The 21,560-nt window shown below is 37.2% G+C and overlaps 1 protein-coding gene across 1 annotated transcript in view; it reads right to left on the minus strand.

Moving 5' to 3' along the window:
* WDPCP (WD repeat containing planar cell polarity effector) overlaps window positions 1-21,560 on the minus strand; it is a 282,688-nt gene that overhangs the window by 161,883 nt on the left and 99,245 nt on the right. Inside the window, exons 4-7 of the mRNA XM_055541743.1 lie at window positions 13,974-14,021; window positions 13,099-13,143; window positions 11,406-11,476; window positions 11,066-11,125 (exon numbers count right to left, since the gene is read on the minus strand). Of these exons, the coding sequence (XP_055397718.1) occupies window positions 11,066-11,125; window positions 11,406-11,476; window positions 13,099-13,143; window positions 13,974-14,021 (224 nt within the window). The remainder of the gene's footprint in view (window positions 1-11,065; window positions 11,126-11,405; window positions 11,477-13,098; window positions 13,144-13,973; window positions 14,022-21,560) is intronic.

The following is a 21,560-nucleotide window of genomic DNA, read 5'->3' on the forward strand; positions in this document are numbered from 1 at the left end:
TTTGGAAGTTTTGGCCACAGCAATCAGAGCAGAAAAAGAAATAAAAGGAATCCAAATTGGAAAAGAAGAAGTAAAGCTCTCACTATTTGCAGATGACATGATCCTCTACATAGAAAACCCTAAAGACTCCACCAGAAAATTACTAGAACTAATCAATGACTATAGTAAAGTTGCAGGATATAAAATCAACACACAGAAATCCCTTGCATTCCTATACACTAATAATGAAAAAACAGAAAAGGAAATTAAGGAAACAATTCCATTCACCATTGCAACGGAAAGAATAAAATACTTAGGAATATATCTACCTAAAGAAACTAAAGACCTATATATAGAAAACTATAAAACACTGGTGAAAGAAATCAAAGAGGACACTAACAGATGGAGAAATATACCATGTTCATGGATTGGAAGAATCAATATAGTGAAAATGAGTATACTACCCAAAGCAAAAACCTCTCTTAACCCCAACTCTCTCACAAGTGCTGTCCTATTTCTCCATTTTCCTTTATAAAATTATCTTTTCTAATGTTATAAACCCCTAATTTCTATCCTCCCATTTTCCTTAAATACATTCCAGTCAGGCTTCCACCCATACCATCTACTGAACCTGCTGTTATCTAGGTCACCAATGACCTCCCTGCTCCTTCTAATGGTCATCTCAGCCAACCTGTTACTGGTATGTTACATACCTCAAAAGCTTTCTTCCAGAAATCTCATTTCCAGGACACAACATTCCCCTCAGGTGCTCCACCTCTTTGGCTACTCCTTATTAGTCTCCTTTCTCCATCTCTCCTTTTTTCTCTCTCTCTCTCCAATCCCCAAAGCTGGAAGACCCCAGAACTCAGCTCTTCTGCCTCCTCTTGTTTTGTCTACATTCACTCCCTGGCATTCTTCACTGAATTCCTGGCTTTATTTTTTTTTTTCTTTTTTTTTTAATTTTATTTTTAAACTTTACATAATTGTATTAGTTTTGCCAAATATCAAAATGAATCCGCCACAGGTATACATGTGTTCCCCATCCTGAACCCTCCTCCCTCCTCCCTCCCCATTCCATCCCTCTGAGTCGTCCCAGTGCACCAGCCCCAAGCATCCAGTATCGTGCATCGAACCTGGACTGGCAACTCGTTTCATACATGATATTTTACATGTTTCAATGCCATTCTCCCAAATCTTCCCACCCTCTCCCTCTCTCACAGAGTCCATAAGACTATTCTATACATCAGTGCACTGCTGTCTCCCAAATTTCTATCGCCAGCCCAAGCATTTCTCTAAACTACAGATTCGTATACCCAATTGTCTTCTCTACTTGAATATCTAAAAGACATTTCAAACACAGATGTCCAAAACTGAACTCTTGATATTCCCCTGAATAATGCCTCTTCTCAATCTTCACCAACTTAGTAAATGTCCATTCTTCTAATTGCTCAGGAATTTTTATTCTCCACATTTGACCATCAGCAGAATCTGGCCAGTTCTTACCACTTAACTGCTCCACCCAGTCAAAACCACTGTTATGTCTCACCTGGACTATGGCAACAGCCTTCTAATTGATGGCCCTGATTTGTCCTTTGCTTCCTTCAATTTGTTCCCATCAAAAGGGCCAGTTACCCAGTTAAAAAGTATATCAGATCGAGTTCCTTCTGTGCTCAAAACCCCTCAAGACTTTCTCATCACACTTAAGAGTAAAAGCCAAGTTCTTTCAAAGGCCTGGAAAGCCCTATGTAACTACAGTCTCATTTCCTCTCCAAACTCAATTCCTACTACTCTTCTCTTTGCTCATCCTGCTCCAGTCACATTGACTCTTTGCTGTTCTTCAAAACATGCCACATATATTCCCATCTCAGCGCCTCCGGAATCCTCTTCTCCAGATACCTTCTGTGGCTTGCTCCTTTGTCTTAATCACGTGGTATCTTTCTTGGTCACCATATATCAGGCCCATCCTGCCCTACCATCTCCCACACATACTTCCTATTTTTCTTGCTTTCTTTTTCTCTAACAGTTTTTATTATTTTCTTATATACTTAAAATTCTCCAAGCCAGGCTTCAGCAATACATGAACCGTGAACTTCCAGATGTTCAAGCTGATTTTAGAAAAGGCAGAGGAACCAGAGATCAAATTGTCAACATCCACTGATCATTGAAAAAGCAAGAGAGTTCCAGAAAAACATCTATTTCTGCTTTATTGACTATGCCAAAGCCTTTGACTGTGTGGATCACAATAAACTGTGGAAAATTCTGAAACAGATGGGAATACCAGACCACCTGACCTGCCTCTTGAGAAACCTGTATGTAGGTCAGGAAGCAAGTTAAAACTGGACATGGAACAACAGACTGGTTCCAAATAGGAAAAGGAGGACGTCAAGGCTGTATATTGTCACCCTGATTATTTAACTTCTATGCAGAGTACATCATGAGAAATGCTGGGCTGGAGGAAGCACAAGCTGGAATCAAGATTGCAGGGAGAAATATTAATAACCTCAGATATGTAGATGACACCACCCTTATGGCAGAAAGTGAAGAAGAACTAAAGAGCCTCTTGATGAAAGTGAAAGAGGAGAGTGAAAAAGTTAGCTTAAAGCTCAACATTCAGAAAACTAAGATCATGGCATCCAGTCCCATCACTTCATGGCAAATAGATGGAGAGACAGTGGAAACAGTGGCTGATTTTATTTTTCTGGGCTCCAAAATCACTGCAGATAGTGACTGCAGCCATGAAATTAAAAGACGCTTACTCCTTGGAAGGAAAGTTATGACCAACCTAGACAGCATATTAAAAAACAGAGACAATTACTTTGGCAACAAAGGTCCGTCTAGTCAAGGCTATGGTTTTTCCAGTGGTTATGTATGGATGTGAGAGTTGGACTATATAGAAAACTGAGAGCCAAAGAATTGATGCTTTTGAATTGTGGTGTTGGAGAAGACTCTTGAGAGTCCCTTGGACTGGAAGGAGATCCAACCAGTCCATCCTAAAGGAGATCAGTCCTGGGTGTTCATTGGAAAGACTGATGTTGAAGCTGAAACTCTAATATTTTGGCCACCTGATGCGAAGAGCTGACTAATTTGAAAAGACCCTGATGCTGGGAAAGATTGAGGGCAGGAGGAGAAAGGGACGACAGAGGATGAGACGGTTGGATGACATCACCGACTCGATGGACATAGGTTTGGGTAAACTCCAGGAGTTGGTGATGGACAGGGAGGCCTGGCATGCTGCGGTTCATGGGGTCACAAAGAGTTGGACACAACTGAGTAACTGAATTATATACTCAAAATGTTACTTTTCTATCTTTTCTTGATTGTCTGCCCTATTACAACTTAAGCTACAGGGGAATAGGAATAATGGTCATTTTCATCTGTTTCATTATTCACTGGCATCCCCAGCAATGAGAATTCTATCTGGCATACAGTAGGCACTAAATATATATATGCCTTGACTGAAAGAATGGTCAAAAAGCAGACCCCTTCAGGCATATTTCAGATCCAGACTCGAAGAGCAAAAGTTGAAAAGGCACATCCCTGTTGAGTCTAGCATAATACATACGTATAGTAAGTACATGTATTTTATATGTAAAAATACATTAAAGAATGCAATATTTGTACAATATTTTGCTTTTCTGTAAGCTGTTAGTGGGCCAGTGGGTGGACATTTTATTGTTAACATCTTAAAGACTAGCTTCTGAGTATGTTCCATAGCACACGTGAGAACTTCTCACATCGAAAATGAGCAGCAGAGGAATTTCAAATGTCTCAGCCTGTTGAAGATATATTTTTGGATGAGGCAGTGGTCTGTGGAAAATGATACCTCTAATTTGAATATAGAACTCTGCCCTCATAGGAGGCAGTGTATGGCAGTGCTCTGTGGAGCCTGGAAGTCCCAGGCAACAGAAAAAGTCGGTAAAACGTGCAATCTTTCTTTAAAATTCTAATATTTTGCTCATTATAAGTCTTTAGGGGGAGCATTAATTCTGATTTTAAAACACTGCACAGAAATGTTACTTTTAAAAAAGAAAGCTTTCTTGTAAATCCTACGAGCGACCTCTGCTTACTCTGGCCAAAAGTGCCTCCTAGGGCCACCTCTAGTTTCAGAAGCAACAGGGAAGCTAAGTACTTTAAGTTGGTCATTTTGCCACTCTGAACAAAAGGGTCGGTTCATAAGACAAATGGATATTGGACAAGCAGCTAGCAATGTCTTCCACATGTTATTTCTTGCATTAATCATTACTTACTGATTTTTATCAGTAATACTTAATTATCCTATATATTTTATCTCTTATTAAATGTTATTATTATTAATTCTCCTAGATCACATCAGATATCAGATCTATCAGTTCCTTTTCTTCCCTCCCTCCAACATTGCTATGAGAACCTTCTGTATCCTGCCCTAATTTGAACCAGCTGCTCTCTGGGCCTAAGGCACCGTCGTCCTAAGATTTCTCTTCACTTCTCTCCTGTGTAAGTTTCTCTATTTCCTGGATCCTAAGAATCTTGTTTCTTGGTTCATTCTGTTGCTTTAGAGAAGCATATCTTCCAATAACTTCCTGAGAAAAAAATGCACAGCAGGTAGGCAAGATTTTTTGAGCGCTAGCTAGCCTGAAAATGTCCTTGCTTGAATGCCAATTTGGAATTCTAGAAATAGAAATCTAGGCTAAAGATCACTTTACTTCAGAATTTTGATTCCACAGTCTTCTAACTCCTTGTGTTGCTATTGAGAAGTCATGTCTGATTCCCATTCTTTTGTATGTACTTTGTTTTACTCTTTTTACTGTGAAAACTTTTTGGATCTTCTCTTTAATTTTGGTTTTCTAAAATTCACGAAATATACCTTGATATTAATCTTTTTCAACCACTGGGTCCTTTCAAACTGGAAACAAACATCCTCCAGTTCTGGGAAATTTTCTTCTATCACTTTTTTTGTTTGTTTCTTCCCTTCTATTTTCTATCATGAGTAGGATATTGGACCTTCTGACCTGCTACTCTAATTTTTCTATTTTATATTGCCTACTGTTCACTAGGAGAAGGCAATGGCGGCCCACTCCAGTACTCTTGCCTGGAAAATCCCATGGACGGAGGAGCCTGGTAGGTGCAGTCCATGGACTCGCTAAGAGTCGGACACGACTGAGCGACTTCCCTTTCACTTTTCACTTTCATGCATTGGAGAAGGAAATGGCAACCTGCTCCAGTGTTTTTGCCTGGAAATTCCCAGGGATGGCGGAGCCTGGTGAGCTGCCATCTATGGGGTCGCACAGAGTCGGACACGGCTGAAGTGACTTAGAGAGAGAGAGAGAGACTGTTCACTACTATGTTCTTTTGCCACTCTGTTCTGCATTATAGGGATATTTTACTAATAATTTTATCTTTGAATTCTTCTATTAGTTTTTCTATTTATGCTGTTATATTTTTCATTTGCAACAGCTCCTTTCCTTTTCCTTGAGTATTCATTTTTCAAATAGCAACCAATTCTTGTTTCAAAAGCACATGTATACCTGTGGCGGATTCGTTTTGATGTTTGGCAAAACTAATACAGTGTTTGAGGTTTAAAAAAAAAAAAAAAAAAAAGATAAGTGCTTAGGGAGAGGTCACATGAGGACAGGATAGAAGGTGTGTCTCTGTCTAAAATCCAATAAGCAGATTCTCACCAGTACCTGAATCTGCCAGCACCTTGATCTTGGACTTCTCTGTCTCCAGAACTGTCAGAAATAAATGTCTGTTGTTTAAGCCAAAAAAAAAAAGAAAAAAAAAATTCAAGAACCTCTCTTATTTCTCTGTGGGAATTAACTTTAATTCCCTGAATTGAGTTCTGTCTATAGAACCATAATGGAACAACTGACTGGTTCAAAATTGGGAAAGAAGTACAAAAAGGCTGTACACTGTCACCCTGTTTATTTAACTTATATTTGGAGTACATCATGCGAAAGGCTGGGCTGGATGAATCACAAGCTGGAATCAAGATTGCCAGGAGAAACATCAACAACCTCAGATATATAGATGATTCCACTCAAATGACAGAAAGTAAAGAGGAACTAAAAGCCTCTTAATGAGGGTAAAAAAGGAGAGTGAAAAACTTGGCTTAAAACTCAACATTTAGAAAACTAAGATCATGGCATCTGGTCCCATTACTTCATGGGAAATAGATGGGGAAACAATGGAAACAGTGACAGACTTTATTTTGGGGGGCTCCAAAATGACTGCAGACTGTGACTGCAGCCATGAAATTAAAAGACATTCGCTCCTTTGAAGCAAGGTTATGACCAACCTAGACAGCATATTAAAAAGCAGAGACAGTACTATGCCCACAAAGGTCCATCTAGTCAAAGTTATGGTTTTCCAGTAGTCATGTATGGATGTGAGAGTTGGACTATAAAGAAAGCTGAGTGCCAAAGAATTGATGCTTTTGAATTGTGGTGTTGGAGGAGACTCTTAAGAGTCCCTTGGACTGCAAAGAGATCCAACCAGTCTATCCTAAAGGAAATCAGTCCTGAATATTCAGTGGAAAGGACTGATGTTGAAGCTGAAACTCCAATACTTTGGCCACCTGATGCAAAGAACTGACTCCTTGGAAAACACCCTGATGCTGGGAAAGATTGAAGTCAGGAGGAGAAGGGGACGACAGAAGATGAGATGGTTGGATGGCATCACCGACTCAATGGACATGAGTTTGAGAAAGCTCCGGGAGTTGGTGATGGACAGGGAAGCCTGGCATGCTGCAGTCCATGGGGTCGCAAAGAGTTGCGCATGACTGAGCAACTGAACTGAACTGGGAGTAATAATCTTTGTTAGAGAAGGATCCTCTAAGTTACAGTGAGATATAGGCCTCAGTGTTGGAGGAGGGAAGGAGCTGGGGAAGATCTCACCATTCCAGATACAGACTCTTAACTTAATCTCTGTTATTTTCAGCCTGAGCTCTTACTTTTACTCTGTGCTTAGCATCTTCAAGTCCAAAAACCCCCTAGTTTGTTGTTTTCAGAAAATAATTATCCCATTTCATTTGCCCTTTGTACAAACCACCTCTGGTTTTCATGTTTTACCCTACATCCCAACTATCAGGTTAATCTCTGTGCTTTCTCTAAATTCTTACTTTTTTAAAAAAGTATTTATTTTTCATTGAAGGATAATTGCTTTACAGTATTGTGTTGATTTCTACCAAACATCAACATGTAAATTCTCACTATCTTTTTAACTTAGTATCACACAACTCAGCACTCACTAGCATCCTAGTGATTTTATGTATCTCTTTTCCTTGACTAGATTATGCTGAGAACTCAGCTCACACTTTATACACATTTTTATTGCCTCCCACAATGGTGGCACTAAAGTGCCTGTCAGTAAATACTGTGTGATGGGTTTTTTAATAAATAAAATGCTATTACTAATAATTATAACTTAAACCCATGCTTTGTCAATTATTATATTATGACAAAACCAAAATTGGTTTTCATACAAGTTGTTGAAATGAAAGATCAGGTAATGATACTATACATTCTACAACTGAGGAAGTCATGATTAAATGAGTTCCATAAGGCCACAGTTCATCTGTGATAGGCTTGGAAAATAATTTCTACTTTTACATAGCCTGTCAAGTAATTCATTATGAGAATTTAAAAAGAAAACTATCTTTTCTTGGAATTTTAAAATTGTATCTGGAAATGTCAAATAAATATAGAAAGAAATCAGGGTAAAGATGACTATATCATACTTTTATAGTTAAATGTATATATATGATTTAAACAATTTAATCTAAAATCAATATACATGAAGCTAAATCTATCTTAATGGTTATATTGCTTTTAACTACTTATGAAGTAATCTGAAAACATGAATGTGACTTAAAGAACAATTTAAGGAATTAAAAATTTCACCTCAGCAGTGTACAATAGTATATTAATGCTGAAACTATTATTCCCTAAGAATAGTTTGGAAAATGGATTAAGAAATTCAAAGCAGGAAATTATTAAGCATTTTCTCAAAATAATTTTAGGAGACCATAAAAACAATGAGAAATATATGTGATAGCTAGTAAAACTCCAACTCTAAATTATGTCTCACTTTTTATTCATTTCAAACTAGGATTAGGTACAGTCTGAAAAACCAACTTCAAAAGACAATTTCATAAAGAACGTATGTATAAGTCTAGATTTATAAACTGTTCTGAATTTACAAGTAGAAGGAATTAGTTTTTAAATGGTACAATTTATGTGTCACTGAATCAACAACATGAACTTAGCTTTGATAATAATGATAACCTATTAAAAAAAAAAAACATTCATCAGAGGGGAAAATCCAGGCTCAGATTGCATCTTTGAAATTCTTTATGTTGTTGTAGATGCCTTGCTAAATCCTGAACAATTGAACCTTTTGAAGAAATAAGGATCCCTTGAAAAGAAGATAACCATGAGAAACCCTATACAGCCTAAAGTTGTCCCTTTCCTGGGCAAAAGGGGCAGGTGGAGCTAGAAGCTTTACATTGTAAAGGAGTGGCCACAGGCAGATTTAAGGAGTGACCGCAGTCAGAAACTGAAGGGTGTCCAGCTATGTTTACCACCACGACACTGAGGAACTTTTCCCCACTTCTTTTAGAGAATATTATGTTGTGCTCAACTGCTGCCATTTTAGGGTTAAATACATGGAGAAATTATTCATAAAAATTAAAGCTCATGTTATCTTTAGAGTCACCACACTGGATAATGCACAAAAAAGGGGACCCCCTGGAGAGTCTGTAGAGATGGTTTGCTTATTTTCCAACTAACAAAAGGTTAAGGGGATCCTTCTGAAAATTTAGTTTGAGCACCAAATTTTTAATTTACTGTCCTACTAGAGATCTTTAAGAATAAGACAAACATATTTTCAGAAGACCTAGCTAATAGTCCTGTCCAGAAACTGAGGAAGTGGGTGGATAATGTTAGGAGGTCCTTCAAAGGCCCTAGAAGGAGAGGGTGGTATAATTTGAAACATATACATTATCATATGTAAAACAGATAACCAGTGTGAGTTTGATGGATGAGGCAGGGCACCCAAAGTTGGTGCTCTGTGACAATCTGAAGGGATAGGATGCGGAGGTGGGTGGGAGGGGGTTTAGGGTGGAAGGGACACATATATACCTATGGCCGATTCTACTGATGTATGGCAAAAACCATCACGATATTGTAATTATCCTCCAATTAAAATAAATAAATAAGTTAAAAAAAAATAGGCCCTAATAATGTGGAGACTAACCTGGACTTGTGGGCAGAGTAAAGGTCAAGTTATCTTGTTGAAATATATCACACCAAAGATGTGCTAATATTAAAAGGTTTATTTAAAGAATATTGTATCAATCATAGAAAGAAATTACAAAATATGACAGAACATAAACATAAGTTCCATTGGAAGTGTTAAAAGCAGACTCATTGGTACAACGGCCTAAGAAATCAGTATTATCAGGTTGCTGTAAATTACGATAGTAATTTTATATATATTCTATCATGCAAATTCATTTTCTGAGTTGAATTAATTCAACGGTGAGGGATATCCCTCTTCATATTCTCCCATACAAATGTACACAAAAACCTGCTTATTAAATTAAAATACATTACCGTCTATTTAAAATGTATTGCCTACTAGGATGCTCCACTGCATATTTTAAGATGCCTGACAAGTTCCAACTTACCTGTGCAATGGTAAGGGTGGAGGCCATGAGACACACCTCTTGCTATGGGTGGTAGGCTCGCCCTCCAGTCAAAGATTTTTGAACCAGCTTTTAACGTGAGTAACGACACTGAGAAGTGCAATTTGAGTTGTACTAAGTTTACAACTTTCTGGTACATATTTTGTATTCAAGTTTTAAAGTTTGATTAAAACTTTTATGAAAACAAATTATGAATTTTTAAATAATTTCATCCGTTTCAACCATATCCTAAGTTTATTTTAAGAAGTATTATGGTTCTAAAATATTAATTCAGCTTTGTAAACAGTCTCTGGAAAGTAGTAATTGTGATGGTTGAGGAGGTAACTAAAGTCACTTTTGTGAGTAAAAGGAGACTAGTTTAAATAAAAAATGAGGAAACATTAGAGTCCACTAAAATGAGAGTCTATACTCACTTAAATAGTAGATTAAGGTAAGTTTGTAATTACTACAAATTCAATGTTGTAGATTTATGCATAGAGCCACAGGTCTAAACTTCAAACAAGAGTAGTCAGACCTAAAATATATAAATCACATTGTAAACAAGAATTTGAGTTGATACAGGATATTTAATTGCATAAAATAGCTATAATTATGAGCAGTACTGATGTAACTTCAACTACATGTATGTGTAGAATATGACTAATGACTTTTTATCATAAGCAAGTAACATTTTTCCAGCAGATAGTATTTTTTAAGCCTATTGACACAGCTGAGACATTTGTTCATTATTTTGTGATCAATGGACAAGTGATTGTTATGTCCTGAATCTAGACCCACTCAACATGTACCTCACCTCGTCCACGCTCTAATAGTGCTATCCCAAAGAACATTACATGGTGGAAATGCTCTGTAGTTATACCGTCTACATGATAATACGTAGTGACTGAGCACTTCAAATGTGGGTAGTGCAACTGAGGAGCTGAATTTTTAATTTTAATTAGTTTAAATTTACATTTAAATAGCCACAGGTGACTACTGGCTACCATATTAAACAGTGCAGCTTAGAGGATTCAAAAAGTAACAGCAAATGTCTTATGTTAGGTCTAATGCTAGTCTGCTTGTCAATTTCCATAAGGATGCTGTGCACAAATGCTTACAAGAGCGGTCAAAAAACTTTTTGTCCCACGGTGTCACCTTCATTCAAAAATATGACTAAATCTATGACAAAAAATACCATCTGAAACGATGGTTATTCGTGCTTATAGTGTCAGTACAACTATGCTCATTAATGAGGCAGCCTGAGTCAATCAAATGTTAGTTCTAGAATGACTAGAATTCAAACTATGAAATACCTGCTCCTGAAAAGTTTATGTCCATTACCTATCATAACACAAGAATACCAATTACTGCATAGCTTTCAGCTCCATTGGTTAAACACTGCGAAAGCATGTCAAGCCTTTTTACCTGACAGACGTATTTGTTCTTCCATTTGCTCAGCACACACGGACTGTTTTGCATCAGCTCCTGAAGAAAACAGAAAAAGGGAGACTGCAGTTGGCTATACACATTGTCGTTATTAGTTAAAGTGCTTCTGATTCGCAAGCAAAAAAAAAAAAAATATCTATCTATCTATCTATCTATCTCAGCATGCCACACAAAGATGCAACTGTTTTGGAACTCCTCACTGGACAAAAGCAACACTATCATCACCAGGAGAGTTGATCCTTTATGAAAATTAAAGCTGTTGAAAGATGTTTTAAAACAGATTTGTTCGTTGCCATTTTTGAAACTTTTGGAAAGATACCTCCAACTCCTTGAGTGAGTCTCGAAGTTTTTCTGGGCGTCTGTTTTTGAGCGTCCATGGAAAATCTCGTGCTGGAAAACAAAACATGTACTACAGTTGGCTGAACACGATTTAAAAAGGAAACTCTGCTGAGCAGTGTGCCTTAGGAAGATTAAAATAAAACACCTCCTTAATTGAAAGGAAGTAGCCTTCATTTCCATCATCAAATGACAGTCTTTTGAAAGGCTTTGCATAGAAACAGGATTTTTACCACAAAATCTCCATGATCATAATTTTATGATGACAACTAACAATGCTCAGAGAATCCCTGGGAAGTTTCTGAAGCTTGTGAGCCTAGTACGTAACAGTTAATGACCCACTCTTTACCACAGAAGCAAATTTATTTTCATATAAATAATTTAAAAACTCAATACAAAAGAAATTCTAAACTCTGCAAATAATCTATCAGATCTGAAAACTCCTACAAGTAAATGAATATAGTGAGGAAAGAAATAAAATTTTAAAAACAATACACAGAAAATGAATTTAAAATTAAGCATCACACATTAAGGATAAAATTGTGGGAAATCTAAATTTTAATAAGTTAGACACTAACTTATTTTATATAAGACACTAACTTATTTTATATAGACTCTTTTCTATATAAAATAATTCTAAAAGCTACACCACAAAAAAAACAAAGAAAAAAAATAAATAAAAGCTACACCACAATTCAATAATGATAAGCCTTTGCTTTGTTTTAAAAGTTAATGTTATTTAGTAAAATCTCAATGATAGCCTAAAACAAACTAAAACGTTCTATTTAAAAGAATTAAAAAATAATAAATTCATTAGTGATATGACACCTATTTCATCACAAAAATGAATTCATCTCTGAATTTTCTAAACAGTTTTAAATGTGTGCACATGTGTTTTATGTGCATATATATGTAGTATAAAATATATACAGACATCAAAATTTTTATAGGAGAATGCTGTTTTATTTAAGCAAATTAATGACTTCTATAAACATAATTTACAATGTGCAGAGCATATGTAAAAAGTTCCAAATCTCTGCCACAGGTACTAATACAGTATTTTTAAAAACTAAATGTTAGCTTGACCATTTAAAGTGAGAACAAGTACAATATTTAGGCCCGCTTATATCCTAAATAAAACAGTCATATTTTAGCCATATTATACTGTAGCCATATTACATATATAACATGTTTATATATTTGAAATTAGTAAAGACTAGAGAGAATAAAATGTCAATACTGATAATTACAAATCTTATTTTCTTACAATGGTTAAAACAAAATAATAATTTAGGTATAATATGGACCATAAAATGTTAACAGAACCATGGTACACTTAGTTTAAGTATATTAAATAAGATAAATGCAGTTCATTAATAAATACATAAGCATATATCTTATGCATAAGCATATATCATAAGGTTATGCTGTTTACATAAGCACATATCTCACCAAAAGTTGAGAGAGATTTCAATGGTCTAAATCAGAAATGTCTAACAGTATAATTCTTACTCATATGTTTATGCACCTAAACAATAGAAATTTATAAGAAATATGGAAGGGACAACATTTCCTATTTGTACAGACAGCTTAAAATAATGTTTTAAGACACAATCTTCAGGGATATTAAAATTCCAGTTTTATAATAATTCCAAAAATATATAAAGTAAACTTACATTCTGCCAGCCTCTGCTTTTCTTCTAAGTTACCATGATCTGTTGCTGATTTTGCAGCAGATGAGAGGTTAGAAAAAAGATTAAAAAGTGGAAATTACTTTTATTATACTTAATTTTATATGTGCATATGCACATTATTGAGATTAATAAATTACGCAAAACTTTTTAAAAGGCAGTTGGAAAATGCCATAATTTGGATGTTTTCATTTCATGGAAGATTTCCTAAATTTGAAGTGAAAAGGCTTACACAACACAACGGGTGGGCCAATATCCTGAGGTTGCAATCTCATCAGATAGGGAAGGGAACTGCAACTGAGCCCAGAACAGAAGCTACTTCAGTCTGTCATCAGAACCATGAAGTCAGCCTATTAACTACCAAGCTAAGCACATGGGATGCCCACAGAAGCTCCACTTCAACAGAGACCAAACAGGAAGTAACTCTAGCTGGGGAGACCTTTTGGCCCATCAAGAAACTTCTGGGATTAACAGGATTAATCAGATAAAGAAAATTCATCATTCACTCAGAAATGCCTATTCCAGATATCAGGTAAGGATCCGGGAGACCAGCATCAGTGGGACCCATGCATTAACAATGCCCTCTACTGGGACAGTGATAAAAAAATGAGAACATACTGTCCAGTTATCAGTTTAATCAGAAGTAAAATGAAAATTTTCATGTTCTGCTATAGCATTTTCTCAATACTGCTTTATTTATATAAAACAGATATTAACTTTAGCATTTTTCTAAAGAATTGGAGTAAACATTCTCGAAATTCTAGAATTTAAAGTGCATAAAAACCGAGTTTTTAAGTCAGTATTTTATAATTTAGAATAGTAAGTTTATAAAAATCAGTTTAGCAGAACAGATACTTTACCTGATGGTTCTTTCTTGTCATAATATTGGTAGATTCCAATGTCTCTATCTATAGAAAGGAAGAAATAACATTAGATTATAGTAAAAAGTTATGGAGAATGAGAAGCCAACCCATACTATAAGGCAGGGCTGGAGGTGGATAGGGAGGAGGACAGAAACAACCGATATGTTACTGGAAATAAAAATACTTTGAAATTGTCCAGACATGAGTTCATCTATTCTAGGAATATGCATGAAATGCAAGTTTATCAGTCCACTTAGAAGAGAAATATACAAAACTAGAATGGCATGAGGAAAGGAAGGGTAAAGAAGTGAGTCAAGGATGACCAACTTTTTTCTCTCAAGCTTCCTCTGATATTTTTCACAGGGCACTACCAAAAGGAACTACCGCTAAACAATACCAAATGAAAGTGGCTAGAAGAATTCTGAGCTGTGTTTTTTTTTTTTCCTCTGACTTAACTTGAATCCAGAAAGGTATTTGGGGGAAATCTGCAGAAAAGGAAGGGTTAAAGGAAGGTATGGATAAATTATCTGAAGCTTGTTTAGACTCAAAAACCCTTCCGAACCCATTCAAGTTTGGATGCTCTGCTGGGGTTACAAAAGCAAAGATAGGTTTCCTAGATGCTAAAAGAGATTTAACCATGGAATCTGTCCTTGTAGTTGATTTACAGGAGAATAAAATAACTGTCCATTTTCTTCCTATCTGTGAACACTGAAATACTTCTTTCTTTGAGGTAACATTTGCTTCCTTCTGTGCAAAATAATTCAAGTTACTAACAAAAGGATACAGCTATTTCTAAAGTGGAAGCAGTACAGGCTGCCCCCTAGTGACTGACTGCTCTGAATTCTCAAACTGAAGGATAAAACTTCCCCCAAAAAGCTATAATTAACTTCTCCAATACAGTTTTTTCAAAATAGTCAATCGTGTAAACTTACTGAAGTTCCATTTTTTTTCATTATGTCACTAATTGAGACATATAATTTAAAGAGTTCAGTTTATTTCTGTTGGTTATATTGACAGTATCTAATAAGGCGTGCCAGGGAAAGGTCATGAGTCAGGCTCCTGATACTGATATTTTATTTCTTGACCTAGGTGAGGATTTTATGGGTATGTTCACTTTTTTATAGTTCAAAACATATCTTTGTAATCTTTACACTTTTCAATATACATATAATACTTTAATAAAGTGAGTGAAAATCGCTCAGTTGTGTTCAACTCTTTGTGACCCCATGGACTATACAGTCCATGGAATTCTCCAGGCCAGAATACTGGAGTGGGTAGCCTTTTCATTCTCCAAGGGATCTTCCCAACCCAGGGATTGAACCCAGGTCTCCCCTACTCCAGGAGGATTCTTTTACCAGCTGAGCCACCAGGAAAGCCCAAGAATATTGGAGTAGGTAGCATATCCCTTCTCCAGGGGATCTTCCCAAACCAGGAATAATAAAAAGATTCTTAAAAAAGAAATCTAAGAACCATATGCATTATTGTACACAGGCAATATCCTCCAATATTCCATCGTTTCATGCATCCATGTATTACAACTCTAGAATAGAACTATGAAGATAACAAGTGGCCATGAATTCTGTGCACAAGTCTGAACTACTGCATTTGGACCAGAGTATGGCTCTTAAAATCGGAGAAGGAAATGGCAACCCACTCCAGTATTCTTTCCTGGAGAACCCCAAGGATGGAGGAGCTTGGTGGGCTGCCATCTGTGGGGTCGTACAGAGTCGGACATGACTGATGCAACTTAGCATGGCTCTTAAAAGCAGGACAAGATGCGGATACGGAGAGTGAGTCTGACATGGTATGTCAGAGCCCTCGCAGGGTGAGAGGGACATTCATAGGAGCAATGGCCTCATGTTGGCTGTCAGAGGCTGAATAAAGCATGGAGGACATCCATATACACGGGGAGCCCAACAAAGGGTATCAGAACCTACAGAGATATCCATGCAGGGAAGAGAGTTGCCAAAGAGATAGAAGACTGTTTGCAAACAGGGTGATTTTAAATAAATAAAGATATGGAAGCCCCAGCTCTCCCATTGTGTGAGAAGTACAAATATAAAAAAGAGAGAACATTAGAATGAACCCTGTGGTGATAGATTAGAATTTAAGGTACTGGTGTGAACTCACGGTTTTCAATATACAGAGGTACAGTTATGAATGTGGATGCAAGTAAGTGTGTATGCATACATACATACCCTAAGCTCTGGCCTCTGACAGTGCCTGGGAGCAACGATACTCCAAGAGCAATGAGTGTACCTGAAGCACACCTTGGCTTCTAGAAACCATTCTCCTCTAAAAGGAACCAAGCTCCTTAGAGAACTGGCTAATTCTAGCACTGAGGAAGGGAAGGTATCAATATAATAACAGTCTGATAGATCAAATCTGTTGTGCCAGAAAGAATAGAAATGCCCAAGTATTGATAGGGATGTGGCACAATGATAAGTCAGCTTGCAAGGTGTCCCACTGACCACTCAGGGACAACCTAAACATCAGAATAAATAATGGTACTAATGGATTAAAATCACTGAATAAAATGGTACCTGAGCCCATAGGGACAAATTAAGTTAAAAATATATTTAGGGATTTCCCTGGCAGCCCAGTGGTTAACACTCTGTGTTTCCAGTACAAGGGGAACAGTTTCAACCCCTGGTCAGGGAACTAAGAGCCCACATGGCAAAAAAAATAAAAGATCATCACAGATCACTCATGTTTTTAAAAAATACATACACCTATTAAAAATATATTTAAAGTTAAATGAAGAATAAGATATTCACATATTTTCAAGGTAACACCTTGCAAAACATTAATTCTAAAGGATAAAGTAACTTTGCAGTGGAGCAGCCTAGCAGACACCACCTTAACCAAGTGATCATGAACACCATCAGTAAAGACACGGATTGAAATTGTGCACTTCATGTTAGGATGCATTGAGAATACAGCATTATTCTTCTGTATACTTCCCACCAAACAAGCATAATCTGAACCTACTTATGAGGAAACTTCAAATGTATCTAAATTTAGGGATATACTACAAAGTAAGTGGTATAAAATCTTCGTAAGTGTTGAAGTCACAAAAGTTAAAAAATAAATTTTTAAAAATTAAAAAGCTGAAGGATTTCTTTCAGAATTAGAGACTAAAGAGACATGATAACTAAATGTAACATAATTCTGAACAACAACCATTTGCTATAAAAAGGATAGTTGGGGCTTCCCTGGTGACTCAATGGTGAAGAATCTGCCTACCAATGCAGGAGACATGGGTTTTATTCCTGATCCAGGAACCAACATGCCATTGAGCGACTAAGCCCATGTGCCACAACTACTGAGCCTGTGTTCTAGAGCCTGGAGCCACAACTGCTAAGCCCACGTGCCACAACTACTGAAGCCCATGTGCCCTAGAGTCTGTGCTCTGCAACAAGAGAAGCCACAACAATGAGAAGCTGCATAGTGCAGCTATCCAACAGCCCTCTCTTGTTACAACTAGAGAAAGGCCGCACAGCAATGAAGATCCTGCACAGCTAAAAAATAATTTTTTAAAAAAGGACAATGGGTGAAACTCTTTGCATATTAGATGGTAGTACTATTATTACCATTAATTTCTTGATTCTGATGGTTATATACGTGACACTGGACTACACCTTTTCTTTAGGAAACACACACTAAAGTATTTGGGAGTGGTGAGGCATCAGGTTGGTAACTTACTCGCAAATGGTTCAAGAAAAAAAATTCTCTATACTAGCAAGTTTCCAATAAAACTTTGTGATTATTTCAGATTATTTAGAATAACATTTATCAAAAAGATAAGAAATAACAAATGTTGGTGAGGGATGTGGAGAACAGGGGACACTTCAGCACTGCTGGTGGAAATGTAAATCGGTGCATTCACTATGGAAAACAGTATGCAGGATTCTCAAAAAATTAACAGTAGAACTATCATGTGATCCCGCAACTTCCCCTCTGGGTATTTATCCAAGGAACATAAAAACACTAATTCAAAAAGATATAGGTACCATTATATCATGATCACTGCAGCATTATCTACAATAGCCAAGATCTAGGTACCCATCAATGAATGAATGGATAAAGAAGACGCGGTATATATTCAGAATGGAATTAAGCCATCAAAAGAATGAAATCCTACCATTTGTGACAACTTGAATGGACCTTGAGGGCATTATGCTAAGTGAAACAAGTCAGAGAGAGACAAATGCCGTAGAACTCCACTTAAATGCAGAATCTTAAAAAAAAAAATAAACCACAAGCTCACAGACACAGGGAACAGATTGGCTGCCAAAGTCAGGAGGTGAAGGGGAGGGTAGATGAAATGGGAGAAGGGAATCAAAAGGCACAAACTTCAGTTATAAAATAAACAAGTCATGGGGATATCATGTGCAGCATGGTGACTCCAGTTAATAACGATGTATTGCATATTTGAAAATTGCAAAGAGATAAATATTAAAAGTCTTTATCACAGGAAAAACTATGTATGGTGGTAGATATATATTAACCAGACTTACCAAATCATTATGCTGTATGCTGGAAACTAACTTAATGTTATAACTCAATTATACCTCAATTCAAAAACTACTTTAAATGTTAAACATAATGAGAATATGTAAGAGGGTTACGAACTTAGTCTCAATGGCAGTGAAGGCTTCTCTAGGTGACTTAGTAAAGCTGAGCCCTAAAGAGGTAGGATTGCACATGGGTTCAGAAAGAATGTTCCCGGGAAGGAGAACAGATAAGCCCTGCTGAAGATCCAGTTGGGGCAGATCTTACTGCCTCCTGGGACCTGTGTGCACCACTGTCTCTGGTCATAGCGTTCATTTCCTTTTTTTCTATCATTCTTATGCCGATGTCAATATAATTTGGCTTCTTGATTACAGAAGTAATGTGTTCATTGTATAACATCTAGAAAAGAACAAAAAAGTTAAATTTCCTGTATTTCTGCTCTTCAGAGACAGCTATTCATAACACTGTGTTTTTCTCTTGAGTTTTTTCTGAATGCATTTGTTGCTGTTGTTCAGCGGCTCAGTGTCCGACTCTTTCCAACCCCATGAACTGCAGCACACCAGGCTTCCCTGTCCTTCTCTTCTCTCCTGGAGTTTTATGAATGTGTATTTATTACTAAATAAAAGTTATGCCAAAGAATTGATGCTTTCAAATTGTGGTGCTGGAGGACTCTTGAGAGTCCCTTGGACAGCAATGAGATCAAACCAGTCAATCCTAAAAGAAATCAGTCCTGAATATTCATTGGAAAGACTGATGCTGAAGCTGAAGCTCCAATACTTTGGCCACCTGATGTGAAGAGCCAACTCAATGGAAAATACCCTGGGAAATGGGAAAGACTGAGTGCAGCAGAAGGGGGTGACAGAAGATGAGTCGTTGGATGGCATCACTGACTCAATGGACATGAGTTGAGCAAACTCCTGGAGACAGTGAAGGACAGAGAAGCCTGGCATGCTGAAGTCCACTGGGTTGCAAAGAGTTGAACAGTGCTTAGCAACTGAATAACAATAACAATTCCTGAAGACACAGCAATATTAAAATAAAGCCAATTGATAACCCTACTGAGGTCTCTAAGTGTCCAAGTGAAAGGAAGAATTGCACTTTAAATCACTTTAAATCAAAAATTAGAAATGATTAAGCTTACTGAGGACTCTGAGAGACCCATAAGCTTACTGACTGCAATGTGGGAGACCCAGGTTCAATCCCTGGGTTGGGAGGATCCCCTGGAGAAGAGCATGGCAAACTACTCCAGTTTTCTGGCCTGGAGAATTCCATGGACATAGGAGTCTGGTGTGCTACAGTCCATGGGGTCAGTTGGACATGACTAACATATACACTGAAGAATGCATGTTCAATGTCAAGAGAGGCTGAGAGCTAGGCCTCCTGAGTCAAACAGATCAGTTGTGACTGTACAGGAAAGGTTCTTAAAGGAAAAAGTGTTTCTCCACTGAACACACAAATGATAAGAAACAACTTTATTGGTGATAATGGAGAAAGAGTTGGCGACCTGGACAGATCAGCCACAACATTCCATAAGCCAAAGCCTAATGCAAAACAAGGTCCTAACTCTTCAATTTTATGAAGACTAAGAGAGGTGAAGAAGCTGCAGAAGAAATGTCTAAAGCTAACAGAGGTTGCTTTACAATGTTTAAGGAAAGAAACCATATTCCAAACATAAAAATACAAGGGGAAGTAACAAGTGTAGATGTAGAACCTGCACCAAGTGATCTAGAAGATCTAGCTAAAACAATTAATGAAGTGCTTGTGCTCAGATGCTCAGTTGGGTCCAACTCATTTGCAGCCCCATGGACTGTACTGCCAGGCTCCTTCGTCCATGGAATTTCCCAGGCAAGAATACTGGGGTCAATTGCTATTTCCTCCTCCAAGGGATCTTCCTAATGCAGGCATCGAAGCTGCATCTCCTGCATTTCCTGCATTGGCAGGGGGATTCTTGATCACTGAGCCACCTGGTAAGTCCCAATTAATGAAGGTGGCTACAATAAACAACAAATTTTCAATGTAGATAAAAGACCTTCTATTGAAAGCAGATGCCATCTAGAAATTACATAGTTAGAGAGGAAAAGTCAATGACTGTTTTCAAAGTTTTGAAGGACAGGCTGACTCTCTTGTTAGGGGCTAATGCAGCTGGTGACTTCAAGCAGAAGCCAATGCACAACCAATCCTAGGGCCCTTAAGATTCTGCTAAATCTACTCTGCCTGTGCTCTGTAAATGGGACCACAAAGCCTGGATGATAGCACATCTGTTGACAACATGGCTTACTGAATAATTTAAGCCTATCATTGCGACCTACAGCTCAGAAACCAAGACTGCTTTCAAAATATTACTGTGCATTGACAATTCATCTGGTCACTCAAGAACACTGACAGAAGATGTACAATTAATGTTGTTTTTATGATTGCTAGAACAACATTCATTCTGTAGTCCATGGATCAAGGAGTAATTTTGACATTCAAGTCTTATGGTTTACAAAAAACAATTCTAAGGCTATAGCTGCTAGATCTGGGCAAATTCAACTGAAAACCTTCTGGGAATTCCCTGGTGGCCCAACAGTTAGACTCATCACATTCACTGCTGGGGTCTGGTTTCAATCTCTGGTCCAGGAACTAAGATCCTGTAAGCCATGTGGCATGGCAAAAAAAAAAAAAAAGAAAGAAAGAAAGAAAGAAACCTTTCTGGAATGGATTCATCATTCTAGTTGTTCAGTTGTAAAGCTGTGTCCAACTCTGCAACTCCATTTTGGGTGCCATTAAGAATGTTCATATTTCATGGGAAGAGGTAAAAATATCAACATTAACACAGGTTTGAAAAAAGTTGATTCCAACCCTCAGGGACAACATTGAAGAGGTCAAGACTTCAGTGGAGGTAGTAACAAGGTGAAAATAGCAAGAGAACTAGAATTAGAAGTGGAGTCTGAAGATGAGACTGAATTTCATTGCAATCTCATGAGAATACTTTAACACTTAAGGAGATGCTTCTTATGTATGATTAAAGAAAGTGGTTTCTTGAGATGAAGTAAGCCTAGTATGGATGCTATGAAGATTACTGAAATT

The sequence above is a fragment of the Bubalus kerabau genome, chromosome 11, assembly GCF_029407905.1.
Source record: "Bubalus kerabau isolate K-KA32 ecotype Philippines breed swamp buffalo chromosome 11, PCC_UOA_SB_1v2, whole genome shotgun sequence".
NCBI lineage: Eukaryota > Metazoa > Chordata > Mammalia > Artiodactyla > Bovidae > Bubalus > Bubalus kerabau.